General features: G+C 37.8%; 1 protein-coding gene across 1 annotated transcript in view; it reads right to left on the reverse strand.

Annotated features, from left to right (window-relative positions):
- CUNH10orf67 (chromosome unknown C10orf67 homolog) overlaps positions 1 to 17938 on the reverse strand; it is a gene marked incomplete at its 5' end in the record, with an annotated part of 133300 nt that extends 115362 nt beyond the window's left edge. Inside the window, 3 exons of the mRNA XM_032425536.1 lie at positions 8008 to 8082; positions 9775 to 9918; positions 17818 to 17938. Of these exons, the coding sequence (XP_032281427.1) occupies positions 8008 to 8082; positions 9775 to 9918; positions 17818 to 17938 (340 nt within the window). The remainder of the gene's footprint in view (positions 1 to 8007; positions 8083 to 9774; positions 9919 to 17817) is intronic.
- Positions 17939 to 19163: the final 1225 nt, after the last annotated feature.

Raw genomic sequence — 19163 nt, forward strand, 5'->3', positions numbered from 1 at the left:
AAGCTTACTTTGAACAACTTCCACCCCGTGAATTCACACATACTCTTCCTCCACCAGACTCCTCCAATCACTGATGTGAACCAGCCATCCAGCTGTGGAAGTCAAAAAGCTAGCAGTTACCCACGATTTCACCCTTTTGTTTCCCTTCCACACCTAACCCATTGGCAAACCTTATTGGCTCTTCTTCTAAAATATATCCCAGATTCATCCTCTTCATTCTATTTCCATTGCTACCATCCTATTCCAAGCCACCACCATCACCTAAAGAGATGACTGAAACAAACTTCCACTGTTCTTATTTCCATCCTTGCTTTCCTATAATTTATTCTCTTCACAGCAACCTTAGTAATCTTTAAAAAATACATGTCACGACACAAACACATACCTCTACACATTCACAAGAAGTGTTAAAATCTAAAAGAGTGGTAGAACTAAGAACGTCGAGCAGCTGGAACACTTCCACATCTCTGAAGGGAGTAAAAATTGGTGTAACTTAGGAAAACAGTAGAAAACTTCGAAAACAGCATCCATCCACTAAAACTGAAAATGTGCTCACTCTGTGATCTAGCAATTCTACTCTAGTATTTGCCCAACAGAAATGCATACATATGTACATTATAAGATATGTGGGGCGCCTGGGTGTCTCAGGTCGCTGAGCATCCGACTCTTGGTTTCAGCTCGGGTTTGATCTTGGGGTCGTGAGATCGAGCTCCGCATTGGGCTCTGAGCTCAGTGGGGAGTCTGCTTGAGATTCTCTCCCCCTCTCCCTCTGCCCCTCCTGCTGATGCCCTCTCTCTATATACATACATACATACATACTTACGTAAATAAGAGATATGTACAAGAGGGGCACCTGGCTGGCTCAGTCATAGAGCATGCAACTCTTGATCTTGGGGTTATAAGTTTGAGCCCCACGTTGGGTGTAGAGATTATGTAAAACAATAAAAAGGTATGTACAAGAACGTTCATACAACAGAATACTGTACAGCAATGAGAAAGAACAAACTATTGCTACGCGCAACAATATGGATACATTTTACAGATGTAAGGTCCAACGATTCGACGTCAGACATAAAGAAGCAAGTGTTGTATGGTTTTATTTACATTAAAATCCAAACATAAGCAAAACAAATCCGTGACAGAAGTCAGATCATGGTAACCTTTGGAGAGGTGGAAGTTGCCATAACATCCTAATTCTTGATCTAAACAATGATTATTTGGGTATGTTCCTTTTTTTAACAAAAATTTGAACTGTACATTTATAATCTGTGTACTTTTATGTGTGTAAATTACACTTCAAGTAAAAGTTTACTTTTTAAAAGCCCTGCCAATAAGCCATTCTTGTCAAAAGGTATAAAATTTGAATTTGAATCTAATCATGATTTTAGAGCTATATTCTAATTTATAAGAAATATGGAAAACAGAAGAACAAGTAACACAACCCCTTGAGGAAGCAAACTAACAACTACAGAACGTGGGACATATTGAAAGACAACTGCCTTATTTGTTGTAAAAGTCAATGTCAAGGAAAAGAAAGAAAAAAGAGAAAGGGCGGGGGGTCGAGGGAAAGAAATGTATTGCAACTGAAATGACACTTCTTTTTACTACTAAGTAACACATGTTATAAAAAATGGAAGCATGACTGTTATAAAAATACAGAAACTTCAAATTAAAAAAGTGCTTTCTTTTTCTCCCTCATTCTCCAGACATTCTGAATGTTCTACAATATTGTGTTGTTCTGCCAGATTTTTTTCAATTACAATGTATCTTAGAAACGCCTTCATAGTAGTACATATGAATTTACCTTTGTTTAAATGGGCTGGGTATTTTTCTAACATTTGTATCATTAAGTAGTATTATTCCATTATTTTCTATTAAAAACTAGATTGTAATGCTGCTAATCATTGTATATGTATTTTTATCCCCTGGAAGTGGGATTGCTTGGTCAAAATAAATGCACATTTAAATTTTTATTAGAATTTGTTAAATTTTCTTCCAAATGGGTGGTACCAATTTATGCTTCCACAATATATGTGCTTACCCATTAACCCACACTTTGCCAAGAGTAGATAATATCAATCTTTAAATTTCTGCCAATCTGATAGATGAAAGCAGTATTTTTGCTTCATTTGCATTTATTTTATTTTTAATAAAGTTGAACATTTTTTGTAAGTTTTTTGGCCATTTAGATATTTTTATTTTAATATCTTTTTAATATATGTTGCTGATTTTTCTAATGGGCTATTCAGCATTATTTTCTTTTTTTAAGATTTTATTTATTTATTTATTTAGAGAGAGAGAGCATGCACGAGTGAACTGAGAGGAGGGGCAGAGGGAGAGGGAGGGGAAAGAATCTCCAGCAGACTCCCTGTTGAGTGCAGAGCCTGATGCAGGGCTCCATCTCACCACCATGATCTCAGAGATCAACAGTCAGACGCTTAACTGACTGAGCCATGCAGGTGCCCCTATTCAGCATTATCTTAATGATTGGTAGGACCTCTCAATATGTTAGGAATATTAATACATTATTTGCATTTTTTTTTGCACATATTTTCCCAGTTCTTCATTTTTCTTCAAACTATTTTTACTTTCTTTGGTTGTACAGAAGTTTTTCATTTTATGCTTATTTTTATTTTCCTTTATGGTCTCTGTGGAAAGATTCATGCTCAGAAAGCCCTTCCCCATTAATTTGTTCCTGTGTTTATTCTTTGAACATATTCTTATCTCACACCTGCTACATGCCTCTAGGTATGAAGCCAAGATGGCTGCTCTCCCAAAGCAGAAAGTCTAGTGGGGTGAAACAGAACACTTATAAGTAAATAAACATGAACAAGAGAATCTTAGGCAGTGGCATCTGCTCTGAAGGCCACAGAATGGAATAGGGAGACACTGGTGTGGAAGATTTGTCCTTGAGTGGTGATGGTCACAGGAAGCCTGAGGAGGCACCTTTTGAGCTGCAATATGAAGATGGAGGCCAGAGGGTTCCAGGGATTAGCCGTAAGGCAGGAATGTACTTGGCAGGTTTGAGGGTCTGAAAGCTGCAGCAGAATGAACCTGGGGAGCCAAAGGGGCCAGGGTCCCCACGGCCTGGAAGGCATAGACCAAGCAATGGAGCTTGGACTCCATCTTGAATTCTGAAAGGCCACTGGGGGCGTTTAAGAAAGAGGACTAAAGAAGTAACCTGCATTTTTTCAAATACGTCTGCTTTTTTTATGATGAAACATACCCCAAAGTAGAGAAAATTATAATAGTCTGTTACACACTTACCTACCCATTCTGTTCTTATGTATTTTTATGGGAATCCTAGACGTCTTGTCTTTGAACCCTAAATGCTTCACAGTTCATCTCTAATAACTAAGGGTTTCTTTTCTTTTTCATGTGATCACAATGCCACCATCACACTAACAAAAGTAACAGAGTTTCTTAATATCATTTAATATCTAGTCCATAATAAAATTTTTCCAATGATCTCGAAACTTTTTTTCTAACAGTTGGTTTGTTCAAAGCAGGATACTAAGTAGCCCCACATATTGCATTTAGTGAGATGTCCCTTTAAATTCTTTTAACCTAGAGCAGAACTTCATTCCTTTTGTCCCTCCCCTCCACTATCCAACATTCTGCCTTAAACTACAGATTGTAGCCCATCTTCCCTCCTTCCCTCTTTCTCATTCTTCCTTCTATCTTCCTCCAATAAATATTTATTAAAATCCAAGCCCTGTACTGGGCATTGAGGAGACTCTTCGTGGTTTCTGTCTTCCTGGAGTGTATATCTGTGTCTTCATTTCTCCAACGCCCTTTAACTCTGTTACATGAGTAACCATCCTGAAGGATACAAAGGCACCTCTCTTTCTCCTGCTCAGAAAATTCAAGCATTTCCCATTTTCTGCAGAACAACTGTAGAGACATGACATAGATGGGAACTGGACTCCCAGCTCCACCTGGTCATGGGGCTGAACCAGGCAAAAGATACTTGGACTTCATCTTTGGGCACCACATTTTGGATGAACCAGATAGCACAGGCACTTCTGTAGCAGCCTAATTTACACCTTGAAATTAGCAAGAGCACTAAGTAAGAATACGAGGCCATGACGTGGTTCCTGTTATTACCACCACTCTCTGTGCCACATTAGAAATTGAGGAATTGTGTGGGCCCCAGTTCTTGCTACTTTCTCATGTGAAGACTGAATAAAATGATACATCTAAGCTCCTTCGTATGGTGCCCGGCACAAAGAAAGCACTCAATAAAGCATAGCTTTTTAACTGTTATTAATAAAAACATAAAAATAAAATAAAATAAATCAAACATACCTGTGCAAACTTCCATGAATTCTCCTAAGTTATTCGGTTTCACAGAATATTGCTGGGCAATCTATGGCTAATGCAACCCAGGAACTGAATTTTTAATTTAATTTCAACTTCCATTTTAAGAGCCACCCATGGCTACTGGCTACCATGTGGGGAAATGCAACAGTCAGCAACTCTGACCAGGTCCTATTTGCCTTTTCACACGCTATTGAAAGTGGGAAGCCAATTTGTCTAAACGGTTTTGCCTACCCAACATCTCTCCTTTAAGTATCAAAACCTCTCTTTTCCATTTGGGTAAACCCTGTCCTTGATATTATCTCCTGGGATGGGTACGTCACTCTGGCTTGGCTTGTGGTGGGAGTGGGGGACAATAACTAGGCCAGATTGGTCAGGGTCAGTCTTGAGACTCTTGTAGGAACTATCTAGAAAGAGATGCTCTGTTTAAGGTTGCTCTTATGTGAAGAGAACCTGCCTGGAAATTAAACCATCAGAGAAGAAGATGGAAGCAGGGGATGGACAGTTTCTTGATAACATTATTTGAGCACCTAGATCCAGCTTTTCCTGAAGTCATTACTATCACTACACTTTACAGTTACATGAACCAGGAAATTCCTTTAACTAATGCCATTGTGAATTAGGTATATATCACTTGCCACTAAAAACATCCTGACTAAGAGACACTCTGCCATCTACCTAGAATCCCTTTGTATTTCTTATCTACCAACTGAGAATTTACTTTAAAACCCAGCACAAATATCACCTTCTCTGTGAAGCCTCCCTAAAGCATGAAGGCAGAAATAACTGCTTCCTTTGTGATGCTTCCATATCTCCCATTACATGTTTATCTCTGCAGTGAACAAAGTATATTAAGGCTGAGTTTATAATTCACCCCTATTCATCTCTCTTTCATCTTTGTAATGTCAGTACGCACCATATCCTAGCACATAGTACTCATTCAACACGTTTGGTTAAATTGAAGATGAATCTCTTCTACTTTAAGTTATTATAGCCTAATATTTTATGTAGTTTGTTGCTGCCTTTATCCATTAAGATAAGTATGTTTATTATGTTGAGCTATATGAAATTGCTGATATTTGACATTTTGGGCTCCAAAAGCGGCAATTTCATACAGTTCAACATAACAAATACTGACAATTATTATAGATATCTTAAAGGCATTTACCATATCCACAGTCAGTGGTCAGAAAGCTACAAGCCTAAATACTAAGATAATAAAGGAGCAAAACAAATGACCAGTACCAAGGAGTGTCATGCATATGTGAAATGTTCATTTATTTAGCAGACACTTAGACTGCACTTACCTTATTCCAGGCACTATCGTAAGTGCTTCACAGGGATCAATTCATTCCATCCTCATAACGAGCCCATGAGGGGGGCACTATTATGATCCTCATTTGACAGATGACAAAACTGAGGCAGAGAGGTTCGGTATTTTGCCTAAGGTCACATAATGATAAAGTGACAGAGCCAGGAGTCTAACCCATGGAGTCTGACTCCAGACAGGGTCCTTGTTCTAAAGCACACATTATGCTAACTCTTAACCATAACGCTACATGGTGCTGGCAGAACTATTAGAGAAGTCGTCTATCCAACAAAGTCAATTGGAAGTTGCTTATTGATGTGAGTGCAAGGAACCCATGCCAGCTCTCTATTTACTGCTGCATAATACACCTCCCCAAACTTAGTGGCCTAAAACCACAACCATTTATCATGCTCTCGAGCTCCATGGGGCAAGGAATTAAGACCGGCACAAGGGGATGGCTTGTCTCTGCTCCATAATGCCTGGGACCTCAGAGGGAAAGACGAAATGGCTAGGGGCTGGATGACTTGAAAGCTGAGCTCAGTTGAGTCTGTGGACCCAGTACCCACATGTAGATCCTCCAAACAGCTTGAGCTTCTCACAACATGGCAGCGGGATTCAGAGAGGGCGAATCCAGAGAGCTAACATTCCAAGAGGATGAGAATGAAGTTGCAAGGCTTCTTTTGACCTAACCTCTGAACTGGTGCTGTGTCACCTTCTATACCTAGGAGCAAGGCACCGAGGCCAGCCCAGATTCAAGGAGGGAGAATTAGGCTCCACCTCTGTGTGGGAGAGGAGCAAGGTAACACAGCAGGTGAGAAAGATAGGGTCACAGCACTTTTGGAATCACAACTGGCACAGAGTCACAGAGACTGTTGTCAGAGCAGTAGGTCCTGGAATATTTTCAGCTGGAAATTACTGAACCAGCGGCTTGAACACTAAGAGGGGTATTATCTCATGAAATGAAAGGGCCAGAGGCAGGGCAAGTCCAGAATTATTTAGTTGCTCAGTGATGTTCATCAAGGCCCCCAGTGCTTACTATCTTTCCACCCTGCTACCTTTAGCACATCCAAAACGTCTCAGTCCTTGGTTGTAGGCCGGCTGCAGCAATTCCAAGCGTCAGGAGACAACAACGTCAAACAAAGAAAAAAGAAGGATATTTATTCCCACAAAGCTCTTTATTTTTTTTTTTAAGATTTTATTCATTTATTTGAGAGAGAGCATGACAGAGAGAGCACAAGCAGGGGGAGCAGCAGAGGGAGAAGCAGACCCCCTGCTGAGCAAGGAGCCCAACATGGGACTCAATCCCAGTACCCTGAGATCATGACCTGAGCCGAAGGCAGCCATTTAACCTACTGAGCCATGCAGGTGCCCCCCACAAAGCTCTTTAAGTGACAAAGAATAACCTCCTCCCCAAACCTCACAGCCAACTTAGCTTCAGGTCACATTGGTCAGGCACCTGACCTTGCCTATGTTCACACCATATCTGAAAAGGAAGCAGGGAAAGAAAGGATCTAGCATTGTGGCTTCATAGTAAGAAGCGCTTCTGCTAATAAGAAAAAGGAGGAAGGAGAATCACTGTTGAGTCACCAGTATCTGCCACAAATACAGGTAACTATCCTTTCACTTAGCAATTATTAGCTGATCGCTAATCATGCATCAGGCACAGCACTAAGAGGCAGGCAGAGCAGTGAATAAGACAGACAACATCCCTGCCCTCATAAAGCTTACAGTCTGGCATGGAACAGAACATGTAACAGGCAATTACATAATTAAATACAAACGTGATAAATGCTATGAAAAGAAGTATGCAATCAATGCACAATTTGCCATAATAAAAAATATTTCTTCCCAGAGGTTTATTGAAATGAAAGACAAGAATACAGTTATAAAATCTAAAAGAAGCACAAGGTCCTTAGTAAGCCTAAAAAGGTAATCATTGAAAACTATGAATGCTCCCATTGTGTAGGAGAGTGAAGCACCATATATGGCAGATAGACATGTCCTCATCAGTAGAAGAGTTACTCCACCAAGGGTCAGAGACAGTTCGTTGGGATTTACAACAATTGCAATGAATTCTCTGAGACTATCTGACCTTCTATCCAACTGCATGCTCACCAAACAGACTTCGTCACTTACCTGGACACCAGACTTGAATTTTCCAGTCCTTGCAAAGTTATATCTGTCACAATAAAATGTTATTTTGGTCAATTTAACGTGAGTGTGAACAGTCTTAGGCCTGATCCCTTTTCAGTGACCTGAAAACTGAGCAGACAGACCTTCAAAGCCAAAAACACAGACTGGGAACCTCCAGTGAGCCCCACTCTGTGCATTCGCAGGATGGGAAGCTGGCCTTGCCCATGACAGCACTAAAAACCCACCTTGTACATTCCTTTGATAACAGCTATGGCATCAGCCAACTGCTGATTGTAGCATTTTCTTATGATGTCCTCATTCTGCAAACCAAAAATAAGTACAATGAACACCATACTGAATTTCCAAATATGACTCTCTCACCCTACTAAAGGACTCAGTATAAAACCATCATTCAGATCATCACAAATCTTGTGAAAACTCCAATTTGTAATCATTTCTCCAACACTATAGCTATTACACTGCATTCAATTTTTTTAAAAGATTTATTTATTTATTTTTGAGAGAGAGAGAGCACGCACATGAAAGACTACATGCATGTGAGCAGGGGGAGGGGCAGAGGAGAGGGAGAGAGAGCCTCTCAAGAAGACTGCAGGTTGGGGCGCCTGGGTGGCTCAGTCGTTAAACGTCTGCCTTCGGCTCAGGTCATGATCCCAGGGTCCTGGGATCGAGTCCCACATCGGGCTCCCTGCTCGGTGGGAAGCCTGCTTCTCCCTCTCCCACTCCCCCTGCTTGTGTTCCTGCTCTCGCTATCTCTCTCTCTGTCAAATAAATAAATAAAATCTTTAAAAAAAAAAAAAAAAAAAAAAGAAGACTGCAGGCTGAGCACAGAGCCCAACGCAGCACTTGATCTCACGACCCTGAGATCGTGACCTGAGCTGAAATCAAGAGCCAGCCACCCAACTGACTGAGCCACCCAGGTACTCCACACTGCATTCAATTTTTACTTAACTATAAGCAATATAGAGCTCAAATGGATAAAATAAATATAGATAATTTGAACATTTTATTTCACTTTACATATTTAAGTCTTTTTACTGTCTTCCTAGAACTGCTCTTAAAAATAGTAAAACCTATTTGTAATTCATATCCTCTCCTGGTCCTTGTACCTTTTGAATGGGATATGCTCATAAAAAGAAATCTAGAGCCACTAGTCCATAAAACAGAGTCATTTTCTGATTAATCAAATCAGTTGACCATTGTTTTGGATAACAATGGAGTGCAAACAACAATTAGGCTTTAGAGTCAGACAGAACTGGATTTCAGTATTATTGTGCCACTTTCAATCTGTCTGACCTGAAGCAGGTTACTTAACCTTGGCATCTCAGTTTCCTTATCTGTAGATCAGGGATAATCGGGTTTCATTTAAGCATTGTTGAGGGACTTATGGAGGAAACACATTTAAAAGGCTTATAGTGGTTCTCAGAATGGTGGAGTCAATAGAAGATGAGGGGTTTGTGTGTGTGTGTGTGTGTGTATTATAACTGAGGAAAGCAGTCCCTATTCTTAATGACAGATAAATATGCTAACCTGACCAAACAATTTAGGAAATTCCTTCAAGCAGCTGAGTTTTCAAGCCTTTGTCCCTTACAGAGATAATAAGTACAAATAATATCCTATAAAATTGTGCTTAAGAGCCAGATCTCAAGCATCAAACTGTCTGGCCAGGAAAATAAACTCTGCTGTTTAACTGGTGGCCTTGAGCAAGTTAATTAAACTTCCTGGGCTTCAATTTCCTCATCTGTAAAAGAGAGATAATAATTGCACCTACTTCATGAAGTTAGTGTGAGGATTAGATTAATTTGCATACAGAGTACTTACAAAGTTCCTGATACAAAGGAAAGCTATTATATGGATTAGCTATTACATGAGACACAACATATGCAAATTAAATTGCCCCCCACACTAGTTGCTAAATTCAAAACTGTAGTACATACCTATCTAAGCACAAGATCAATCCACATATAAAACAAAGGAAATGAGAGAACTTGTACCTCTTGATAATGTTTTTCGATTGTTAGGATCCTGTCATGTAGAGCAGTGAAGAGACTGAAAGACTCTTCTTTAAGACTGTCCTCAAATTTCAACTGAAGCAATTGTTTGAGGAACCCAAAATCCACTTGAAGAGATCTAATAATCTGAAAAATGGAAAAACATACATTATTGAAGAGAGTAAGGGCACTCTGTGTAAAGATTCTAGTACATTGCCTGGTTCTGGGTGTAGAGAAGCAAATTTTGATACGCCTCTTTGGCATACTGATTATTTTAGGCTGATTATTTTTAAGAAACTGCAAACGCAGGAGCAGCTCCAAAACTGAGTAGAAGCTACCCTTTTATAAGAGACGTTTACATTTAGAAGGGAAAGCTCCACTTGTAAGGGTGCCTCCCTAGCTATACCAGCAAGAAGGGGATGAGTTAAAATCTCTAGAAACTCTTATGCAGATTTAAACCTGCATAACCATCATATCCTTGTTTATTGTGCTTTTCCTCATAACCTCCCATAACTGCTCCCCTCCTCCCCCAACATCTTTTGTCTTTAGTTGAAGGTGGTAATTAAGGCCATTTCAGAGAGTTACTCAGTTTTCCTGGGTCTCTCGCTTGTATTCAGGAGGTGTACATGTTACTAAATTGTTTTTCTCCTGCTAATCTGTCTCCTGTCAATTTGATTCTTAGACCAACTAGAAGAATGTTGAAAGGTAAATAAAAAATTTTTCCTCCCCAACATGGGCATATGACCTGGAATGTAGTTAGGGGCCTGTCCTGCTTTTTAAGAATACCTCTGGAATATGGTATACATTGGAGAACTCCAGTTAATCTGCTAAATTAATATATGCTAATGGAGTAAGGGAGAGAAGGTTCCTGGTCGTTTCTTCCCATCCAGGATAAAATACCTGGGTTAACAACAACCCTTTATCATATCTCCAAAAGGTATAGTCCAAGATGTGGATGTTAAATCAGAAAAGATAGGCAAAAATCAACATTTGTTGTGAATTTACTAGCCAAGCAAACCAGCATGTTGACTAAGAATCATTTCTGATCATCAAAACATATAATGTATTTTTGTCTCCCATCATCTATTTAAAATGTATTCACTAGGCAATCTTCCTCTGCCCTGAATGGAAACTCTAATCAATTCCAGGGCCTTTCTGCTCATTCTTGGGAATAGAAAATCCTACTGTCACTCAAAACACAGCCTCAAAGTGGCATTTAGAATATTATTACCATGAGTTAAACGCATTCAAAGTAAGACTGGGTGATCATTGCTACTCCTTCCTCAGGCCCTATGAATATAGAGCTTTTTTTTCTTCTTCCTACTGTTGGGGGTCCTCTGTCGTTTTAGATCATTCTGCTGGATAGGGCCCAGAATGACCCCATGATGATGCACTTTCTCTCTCTCTCTCTTTCTCTTTCAATGGCCACATATGGTCCATAGGAAACAATCACACCTTCCTCACCCCAACAACTTTGGAAGTATAGAATGATCCCAACTTAGTGACTCCATCTTCCTAGTTTCCTTAAGCATGGATCAGCACCAGTCCTCTGTGTTTTCCAAAAGCAGCAAATGTACTTCAGGTTCCATACAAGCCTGCTTTACTAGCTTTGAGTTGAGGAAGATCGTTTCTGGTACCTCTTCCCCTATAAAGAGCATGGTAATAGCGCTTTCTTGATCAGTAATTTTTCCTCTTCACCTCCTGACTCTTTTATTTTTATTATCCTTGATCTATTTCAAAAGCTAAGAGTCATTGATCTGATATGCAACATTCCTTTTGCAAATCCTGCAAATGGGATCTAACTCAAAGTCACTTTGGAATTTGATATCTGGTGTACTAGCATCCTGGAAAGAATCTCATTCTAGTATCCTGAAACTATAGAGAAGATTTTATTTTGCAGATGAGGATAATAAGACTTCAAGTGGTTAATGACTATCTAATGCAACATTGCATGACCAGTAGTGGAAGACCCAGATTTGAACAGTTATGACTGACTCATAGCCCTATTTCTTTATATCATGTTGTCAACTCACGAAGGGTACTATGTTGACAAGTCATTTTTAAAAAATATTTGAAAGCAAGTGAAGTCTTAAGGAATTCCTTAAATTCCAGGAACAGGCAGAGATGACTTTGCCTTTAGAAGACCCAGTCCTGTATGGACTGCATGTTCTGAGGAAGGAAGGCACAGAAATCCTGTATGGTCAAACAAACTCCACTGGATCTAAGACTCCCACAGATCACTATAAACTCTAGATCAAATAGGAACAAAACACAATCATTATTCTGGAGAATAAACAGAAGCAGGAGAATCCAGGAGGGGATTCAAAAGTTGGAGGAAGGAACTGATGCAAGAAGAGATGCCTGCTGGGGTGGCTGTGTTCGGTGACCTCACAAGGCAGCCAAACCTCAAATAGAAATCATTGGCCTTTATGGTCTGAATAATAAAGGGACAGAGCAACCACAGATGCTGGATGTGATTGTGTGGGCTTCCTAAAAAGAAAAAAACCAAAGAGAAGGAGTGCAAAATCTGTATATAAACTCAGAACAAACCTCTGGGTGATCCCCAAAACACACATACATAGAACAGACTGTAAGCAGCCCAAGGAGATTTGGGCTGTCAACAAAGAGACATTTGCAGTTTGAATCCAAACAAGTTTATTATGTGCTAAAACAAAGATATCAACAGTCTTCAGGAGAATATGTACATAAATATCAGAAGCCAGAACATAACACTCACAATACCCAAGATATAATTCAAAATACCTGATTAAAAAAGAAAAAAAAACAGGAAAATGTGATTCAGTTCCAAGAAAAAACATCATTGAGACCAAGACCAATATTACCTGAATGTTGGAATTATTAGGCAATGATTTTTAAAGCAGCTATTATAACTATGCAGGAGGAAGTAAGGAAAATATATGCTTATAACAAATGGGGAAAAAGTAGGCAATAAAGAAAACAAACAGAAATTCAAGAGTTGAAAACTAAAATGTCTGAAATTAAAAATTCACTGGAAGAGTTTAATAGAAGAATAAAGATGACGGGGGGACAAGTATGTGAACTTGAAGATAAATCAGTAGAACAAAAGAAAGAAAATTTTTATTTTATTTATTTATTTATTTTTTAAAGATTTTATTTATCTATTTGACAGAGAGAGAGACAACGAGAGAGGGAACACAAGCAGGGGGAGTGGGAAAGGGAGAAGCAGGCCCCCCACAGAGCAGGGAGCCCAATGCGGGGCTTGACCCCAGGACCCGGGGATCACGAACCGAGCTTAAGGCAGACGCCCAACGACTGAGCCACCCAGGCGCCCCGAAAATAATTTTTAAAAATTTAATAAGTGAACAGAAATTGGGGACATGTAAGTCCATAATCAGAGGTATAACATGCAAGTAACTGGAGTTGCAGAAGGAGAGGATACAAAGAGTAGGGTAGAAAAAAAAATATTTGAAGATATAATTGCCAAAAAGCTCCCAAATGTGGTGAAAAACAAAGATTCAAGATGCTGAACAAACCTCATGCAGGATAAATACATATGAGCCACACCTAGGTACATAATAATTCAACTGCTGAAAACCAAAGATAAAAAGAAAATCTTTTTTTTTTTTTTCTTAAGTAAGCTCTATACCCAACGTGGGGCTTGAACTCATGACCTCAAGATCAAGAGTGGCATGCTCTACTGACTGAGGCAGCCAGGCACCTCCAAAAGAAAATCTTGGAAGCAGACAGAAAAGAAAACAAGTACATACAGAGGAATAACTTTTGGGATGATTAAAGTTTTCTTATTAGAAACCAAGGAAGTCAGAAGAGCTATGCTACAGTGAAAAGAAAAAAAAATACTTATCAATCTAGAATTCTATAATCAATGCAACATTTTAAATAAAGAAAACTATGAGAATTTATTGCCTAGACTGAGAATTGCTAAAGAAATTTCTTCAGGGTAAAAAGAAATATTACAGGCTGGAAACTTAGATTTTCAGGAAAGAATGAAGAGCATTGGAAATAGTACATATCCAAATAAATATAATGGACTGGTTTTTCCTCTTATTTGTGTAAGATACATAAGAATGTTTAAAGCAAACATCATAAGCTGAGTGTATAATGTATGTAGATGTAACACATATGATAACCCTGGCATAAAGGACAGGGGAGGGTGGTAAATGGATCTATACAATTGCAAGGGTATTACATGTTATGTGAGGTTGTACAATACTACCACTAAGTAGACCATGCTCTTTGCTGAAAGAAGAATCAAGGGATCTTTAGGAAGAATGAAAATTAAACTCGAAAATAAGTAAGAGATATAGGAAGTAATGGTGAGAAAGAAATTAGCGAATGTGAGCAAATCAAAACAAATATTAACCGTATAAAATGATATGAATAGGTAACTACAAAAATATTAGGAAAAGAGGTAGAACTGACATACTTGAGAATAATAATATGTAAGATGGGGGTGATTATAGATAAAGGTAGTAGGTTTCTTGCATTATTTGACAGAAATTAGAAATTCTGGCTACGTGCAGACACTGTAAAACCAAGTGCATATGTTCAAACTGGAGGCAACCATTAAAAGAATAAAGATATCATGATTAACTTAATTCCCAGTAGAGGAGAGAATAAGAACTAAAGAAAGTTTATCAATCCAATGAAAAGTAGGGAGGTAGGAAAAAAGAAGTATAAAAGAAGAAGAAGCTAAAGAGAAATTACAAAATAAGTTGGCAGAAAAATAAGAACATATTAGTAATCACAACTAATATTAAGAGAATAAACTAGTTGTTGAAAAAGATTATAAGATTGGATGTTTTCTAAACCTACTATCTATAATCCGTAAAAGTTATACCTAAAATGCAACACAGAAATGAGGTCAGTGTAAGAACGAGAAAGATTTACCAGGCAAACACTATACCAAAGAATGTTGATATAAGGATATTAGCATTGAACAGAATGGCAAAATATATATATTCACATACATATATATACACACATACACATATACACATACATATGCATATACACTCTCAACTAGTAACAAATGAAAATTATTTTTAATTTCTTATATCCAGGGCACAATGACAAAGACTGACCTCACACGAAGCCTCGGTACAAGTTGCAAACACCAAATAATTTGTCTCACAAAGAATTTTCACTGCTAACAGAGGACTGAATTTAAAAACCAACAACATAACAATAACTGAAAAGCATACTTGGAAAATGTTAGAGCATTTCAATCTAATACTAATAAATACTAAAAGCATTAACTAATAAAAATAATTAGTATTACGAATACTAATAAAAATGCTACATTTCAAAATTTGTGGGGTGAAGGTAAAGAAGTAATTTGTGGGAAATAAAAGCCTGTAAATGCTTATAAAAGAAAAGAGGGGGCCACAAAAATAATGATCTATAGGCATTGTAGCTGACAGCCACCATCCATTACACTGGTTCTTCCTTACTGAGAGGACCAGGACTTTGTCCAGGCAGAAATATGTCCAGCTAAAATGCTCACTACTCTAGAACTCCTCCCAGTTAAGGTGGTCAAGTTAAGGCCAATGATAAATAAGCTGGGGTTTTCTATAGAAAGTTCCTGCTTTCCTATCATGGCCACCACCACCCCTCCCTACTTCTCTCATAGTCTCCGTCCTGTATGAAATGCAGATGGAGGCTGGAAGTGTAGCAGCCATCTTGCTACTGTGAGGTCAGAAATATGAAAGCAAAAGCCACGCACTAATAACAGAGATTGGAAACGATAAAACAAGTCTGGTATATAGATGATAACAGAGAGCTACTGCCTCAACTACAGATGTCTAATTCCAAGTGACTTCTTATTTGATTAAGCCAATATAGTTGCATTTTCTAAAAATAGAGCTTTATGACATCCTAACTGATATTGAGATCCAACTCAAGGAATCAGAAAAAGAAAACAAAGTGAACCCAAAATAGTAGAATAAATTAAAAAATAAAGATAAGAAATTTATGAACTAGAAATAAAGATATGATAGAGAGGATTAACAAATGTAAAAGTTGGGTCTCTGAAAAAAAATAATGAAATAGATAAAACTGCCAACATTCATCTAGAAAAAAAAGAAGAGGTATGCACACAATATTAGCTTTTTATTTTTTAATATTAACATTTAAAAAAATAGGTAACTACAGACACAATAAAGATTTAAAAATAAGACGGTCAACAATATGCCAATAATTTGAAAACTTGACAAAATAAATACTTTTATAGAAAAACATAATGTCAAAACTGACCCAAGAAGATTTAAGAGAACCTTAATATATCCATAACAAGATAAAAATAGCAATAAAAATAAGCACATACAGTTTTACAAGCAAGTTCTAACAAACACTGAAGAGATAGATAATTCCAACCTCATGCCAACTATTCCAGAGAATAGACTAAGGAACATCTTCCAACTCATTCTATGAAATACTATGACCTTGGTACCGAGATTGAACAACAATAGTATAAGAAGAAAAGAAAATTATAGGACAGTCTCTTATGAACATGAATGGAAAACAATCATTAGTAGAATTATACAAATGATGCAGAAAACAGAAAGAAATATTATAGTCCCGTTGGGTTCATTCCAGGCTTACTGTTCAAAAGTCAATTTTCACATCATCACATAAAGAAAAAAAACCATATGACTCAATAGATCCATGAAAAGCATTCAAATCCCGTCATTCATTATATTTTTTAGATGCCTTTCATCAATTAAAAATAGAGGAAACACCCTTAATCTGATATAAGCATAAGAATTTGGTTCAGCTGGATTTTAAAAATCCAAATAACAAAAGCACAAAAGAGAAGTAAGTTTATTTCTCTTTCACTAGAAATTGAGTAGGCAATCAGGGGTGAAAATGACCTAAGATCCTTCTATCTTATCACTATACTGTGTATACTGCCTCAAAATCAGGGCACAAATGGTAGCATCCGTGTTCTAGGCACAGAAATAAGGAAAGGAAGGGAGGGAAGGAGGGAGTGAGGAAAGGAGGAAGGGAGAAGAGGAGGAGGAAGTGAAGTAGCAGACAGTAAGTGCACAGTGAGCTGTTTCTTAAAGAAGGTTCCCAAAGCTACATAATATTTTAATCTAATTCTACTGCCAGAACTTGGTCATTTGGACATGCCCAGTTGCAAAGAAATAAAGTTATAAAACTTTTCTGAAGGTATTACCAGAAAAGGCAACAAATTGGCAAGTATGTAAGAAAAGAGACACCTCCAAAAGTTACTAGTGGGGGTGTAAATTGGTACAATCTCCGTGCAGAGCAATTTGGCAATATCCTTCAAAATGACTAATGCATACATCTTCTGACTCAGAAATTCCACTTTGAAGTTTAAGCCACAGATTGGCTGGCCTCTGAATATGTACAGAATTCTTCATCACAGTAGAAGATTTGAAACAACCAAAATGTCCATTATTAGGGGAATAGCTAAATAAATGATGCACATTTTATGACGGATAGATACACTTGTGAAAATGACGAGGACACTACCAATATGGGATGATTTTCCAGTTATACTGTTAAGTGAAAAAACAGAAACAAAGTACACGAGAGTATTTATAGTAGTATGCTATCCACTGTGACAGTTTTATTGATTAGGGATTTTAATAACTCTTGATATCCGAGGTGTATGAAATGTTCTGTTTCTTTACAATCAAAAAAGATCCAAAGGAAATATGGTGGAAAGTCAAGATTTGACAAAGCTGTATGGTGGGTAACACAGTGATTCATTATATTACTCTCCACATTTTTCTACAATCCAAAAATATTTCATAATTTCTAAAAAGTAGCATAAATAGAAAATTCCAAAGAGAGTAAAAACATACTTCACTAAACTGGTTAACATATATAAGCATGATATAAATATAAGCAGTAGTTGATACAAATTATTTTTAAAAACACGACTGTCGTCCAATTCAGCTTATAAAAGACGCTAAGATTAAAATTTTTAGTCATTTCAACTCTGCGAAGGAAAGAGACATCAAGGCAAGCAATACCCAAAATAATCTCAGAAGTTTGAAAATAAATCCAATTTACCCGTATTAGCTTTTCTGTAGATGAACTCAACTCTTTTAGTGGCAGAATTTCACTGTAATCTGTTTGAGTAGCATGGTCTGTGCAGAAAAAGCCAATCTTCAAATCATCTGAAATACTAAGTCTGGAAAAAAAAAATGGAGAGTAAAAGTGCTTTATAGAATAGACATTTCCTTTACAATATGTGTTATTGCACATATTTTTGTGTAAATCATATTATATTTTAAAGATTCAAAGGGACTGGTAAAGTGAGGAAAGCTCGGAATTGTCTGCTCATGATTTGGGGTTTTCCCTGCAGAGTCCCTGCCCTGTGGCATATTGCTCTGCTACTCATCTTGTTTCCATTTTCTGAGTTATGATCAGTTTGAGCCTCCTCTTAGTATCCTATCTACTGTTTCACCTGGGCTACTGCTTAAAGCCATCATAAATTATGCACAGGCATATGAAGCAAAAATACTTTAAGGTAGTGGCCTGAGGACCCCTGGGGTTCCAGGATCCTCTTCCAGGGAACCCACGAGGTCAAAATTATTTTCATAATAGTATTAATATTTTATTTGCCTTTTCCACTATCATGCTCTCACAAGTGTTCAGGGGAGTCTTCCAGAAGCGACAGATGATGTGAGTGCATGATGTGAATGGAGAAGCAGATATGAGAATTCAGCTATCATGCATTAAGCCAAGCATCGAAAAGATGTGCAAAAATGTAAAGCGATGACACTATACTCATACTGAGTTTCTGTATTCTGGGAAAAATACAGTTCATTTTCTTTAAAATATGTTATTTACATTAGCATATAATTGGCTTACCATTACTTTAAATGAATTAACATACATATATTCTTAATTTCTCCTTTTAAAATTCTAATATGGTAACTACGTATAAACTAAAGCTCTTTGAGATCCCCAGTAATTTTCGAGACTATAAAAGTTCTTGAAACCAAAAAGTTTGATGATTCTTCTTTGAGATAATCACACCACCATCTTGTATTTGATTTTCAAATTCTATTCCTGAACAATTTGAGTAGGCAAGGAGTTTAAGTATTTGTAAACTCTTCCTACAGACCTTTAATGATGGGCATCTCAAATAGTAAAAAGAAAGCCAATTTTCTGGATGCTCTCTCTTCGTCAATTTGATCAAACTTCCCACAACTACCAGCTTCTAAAATGTCAGCTAAAAAAAAAAAGCCACGAAAGCCCAAGTAGAATTATCAGACTTTTGGTGTGCCTGGGTGGCTCAGTCGGTTAAGCGTCTGCCTTCAGCTCAGGTCATGATCCTGGAGTCCCGGGATCGAGCCCTGCATTGGGCTCCCCGCTCAACGGGGAGTCCGCTTCTCCCTCTGCTCCTTCCC

Source organism: Phoca vitulina, unplaced genomic scaffold (assembly GCF_004348235.1).
Source record: "Phoca vitulina isolate PV1807 unplaced genomic scaffold, GSC_HSeal_1.0 scaffold33, whole genome shotgun sequence".
NCBI classification, from domain to species: Eukaryota; Metazoa; Chordata; class Mammalia; order Carnivora; family Phocidae; genus Phoca; species Phoca vitulina.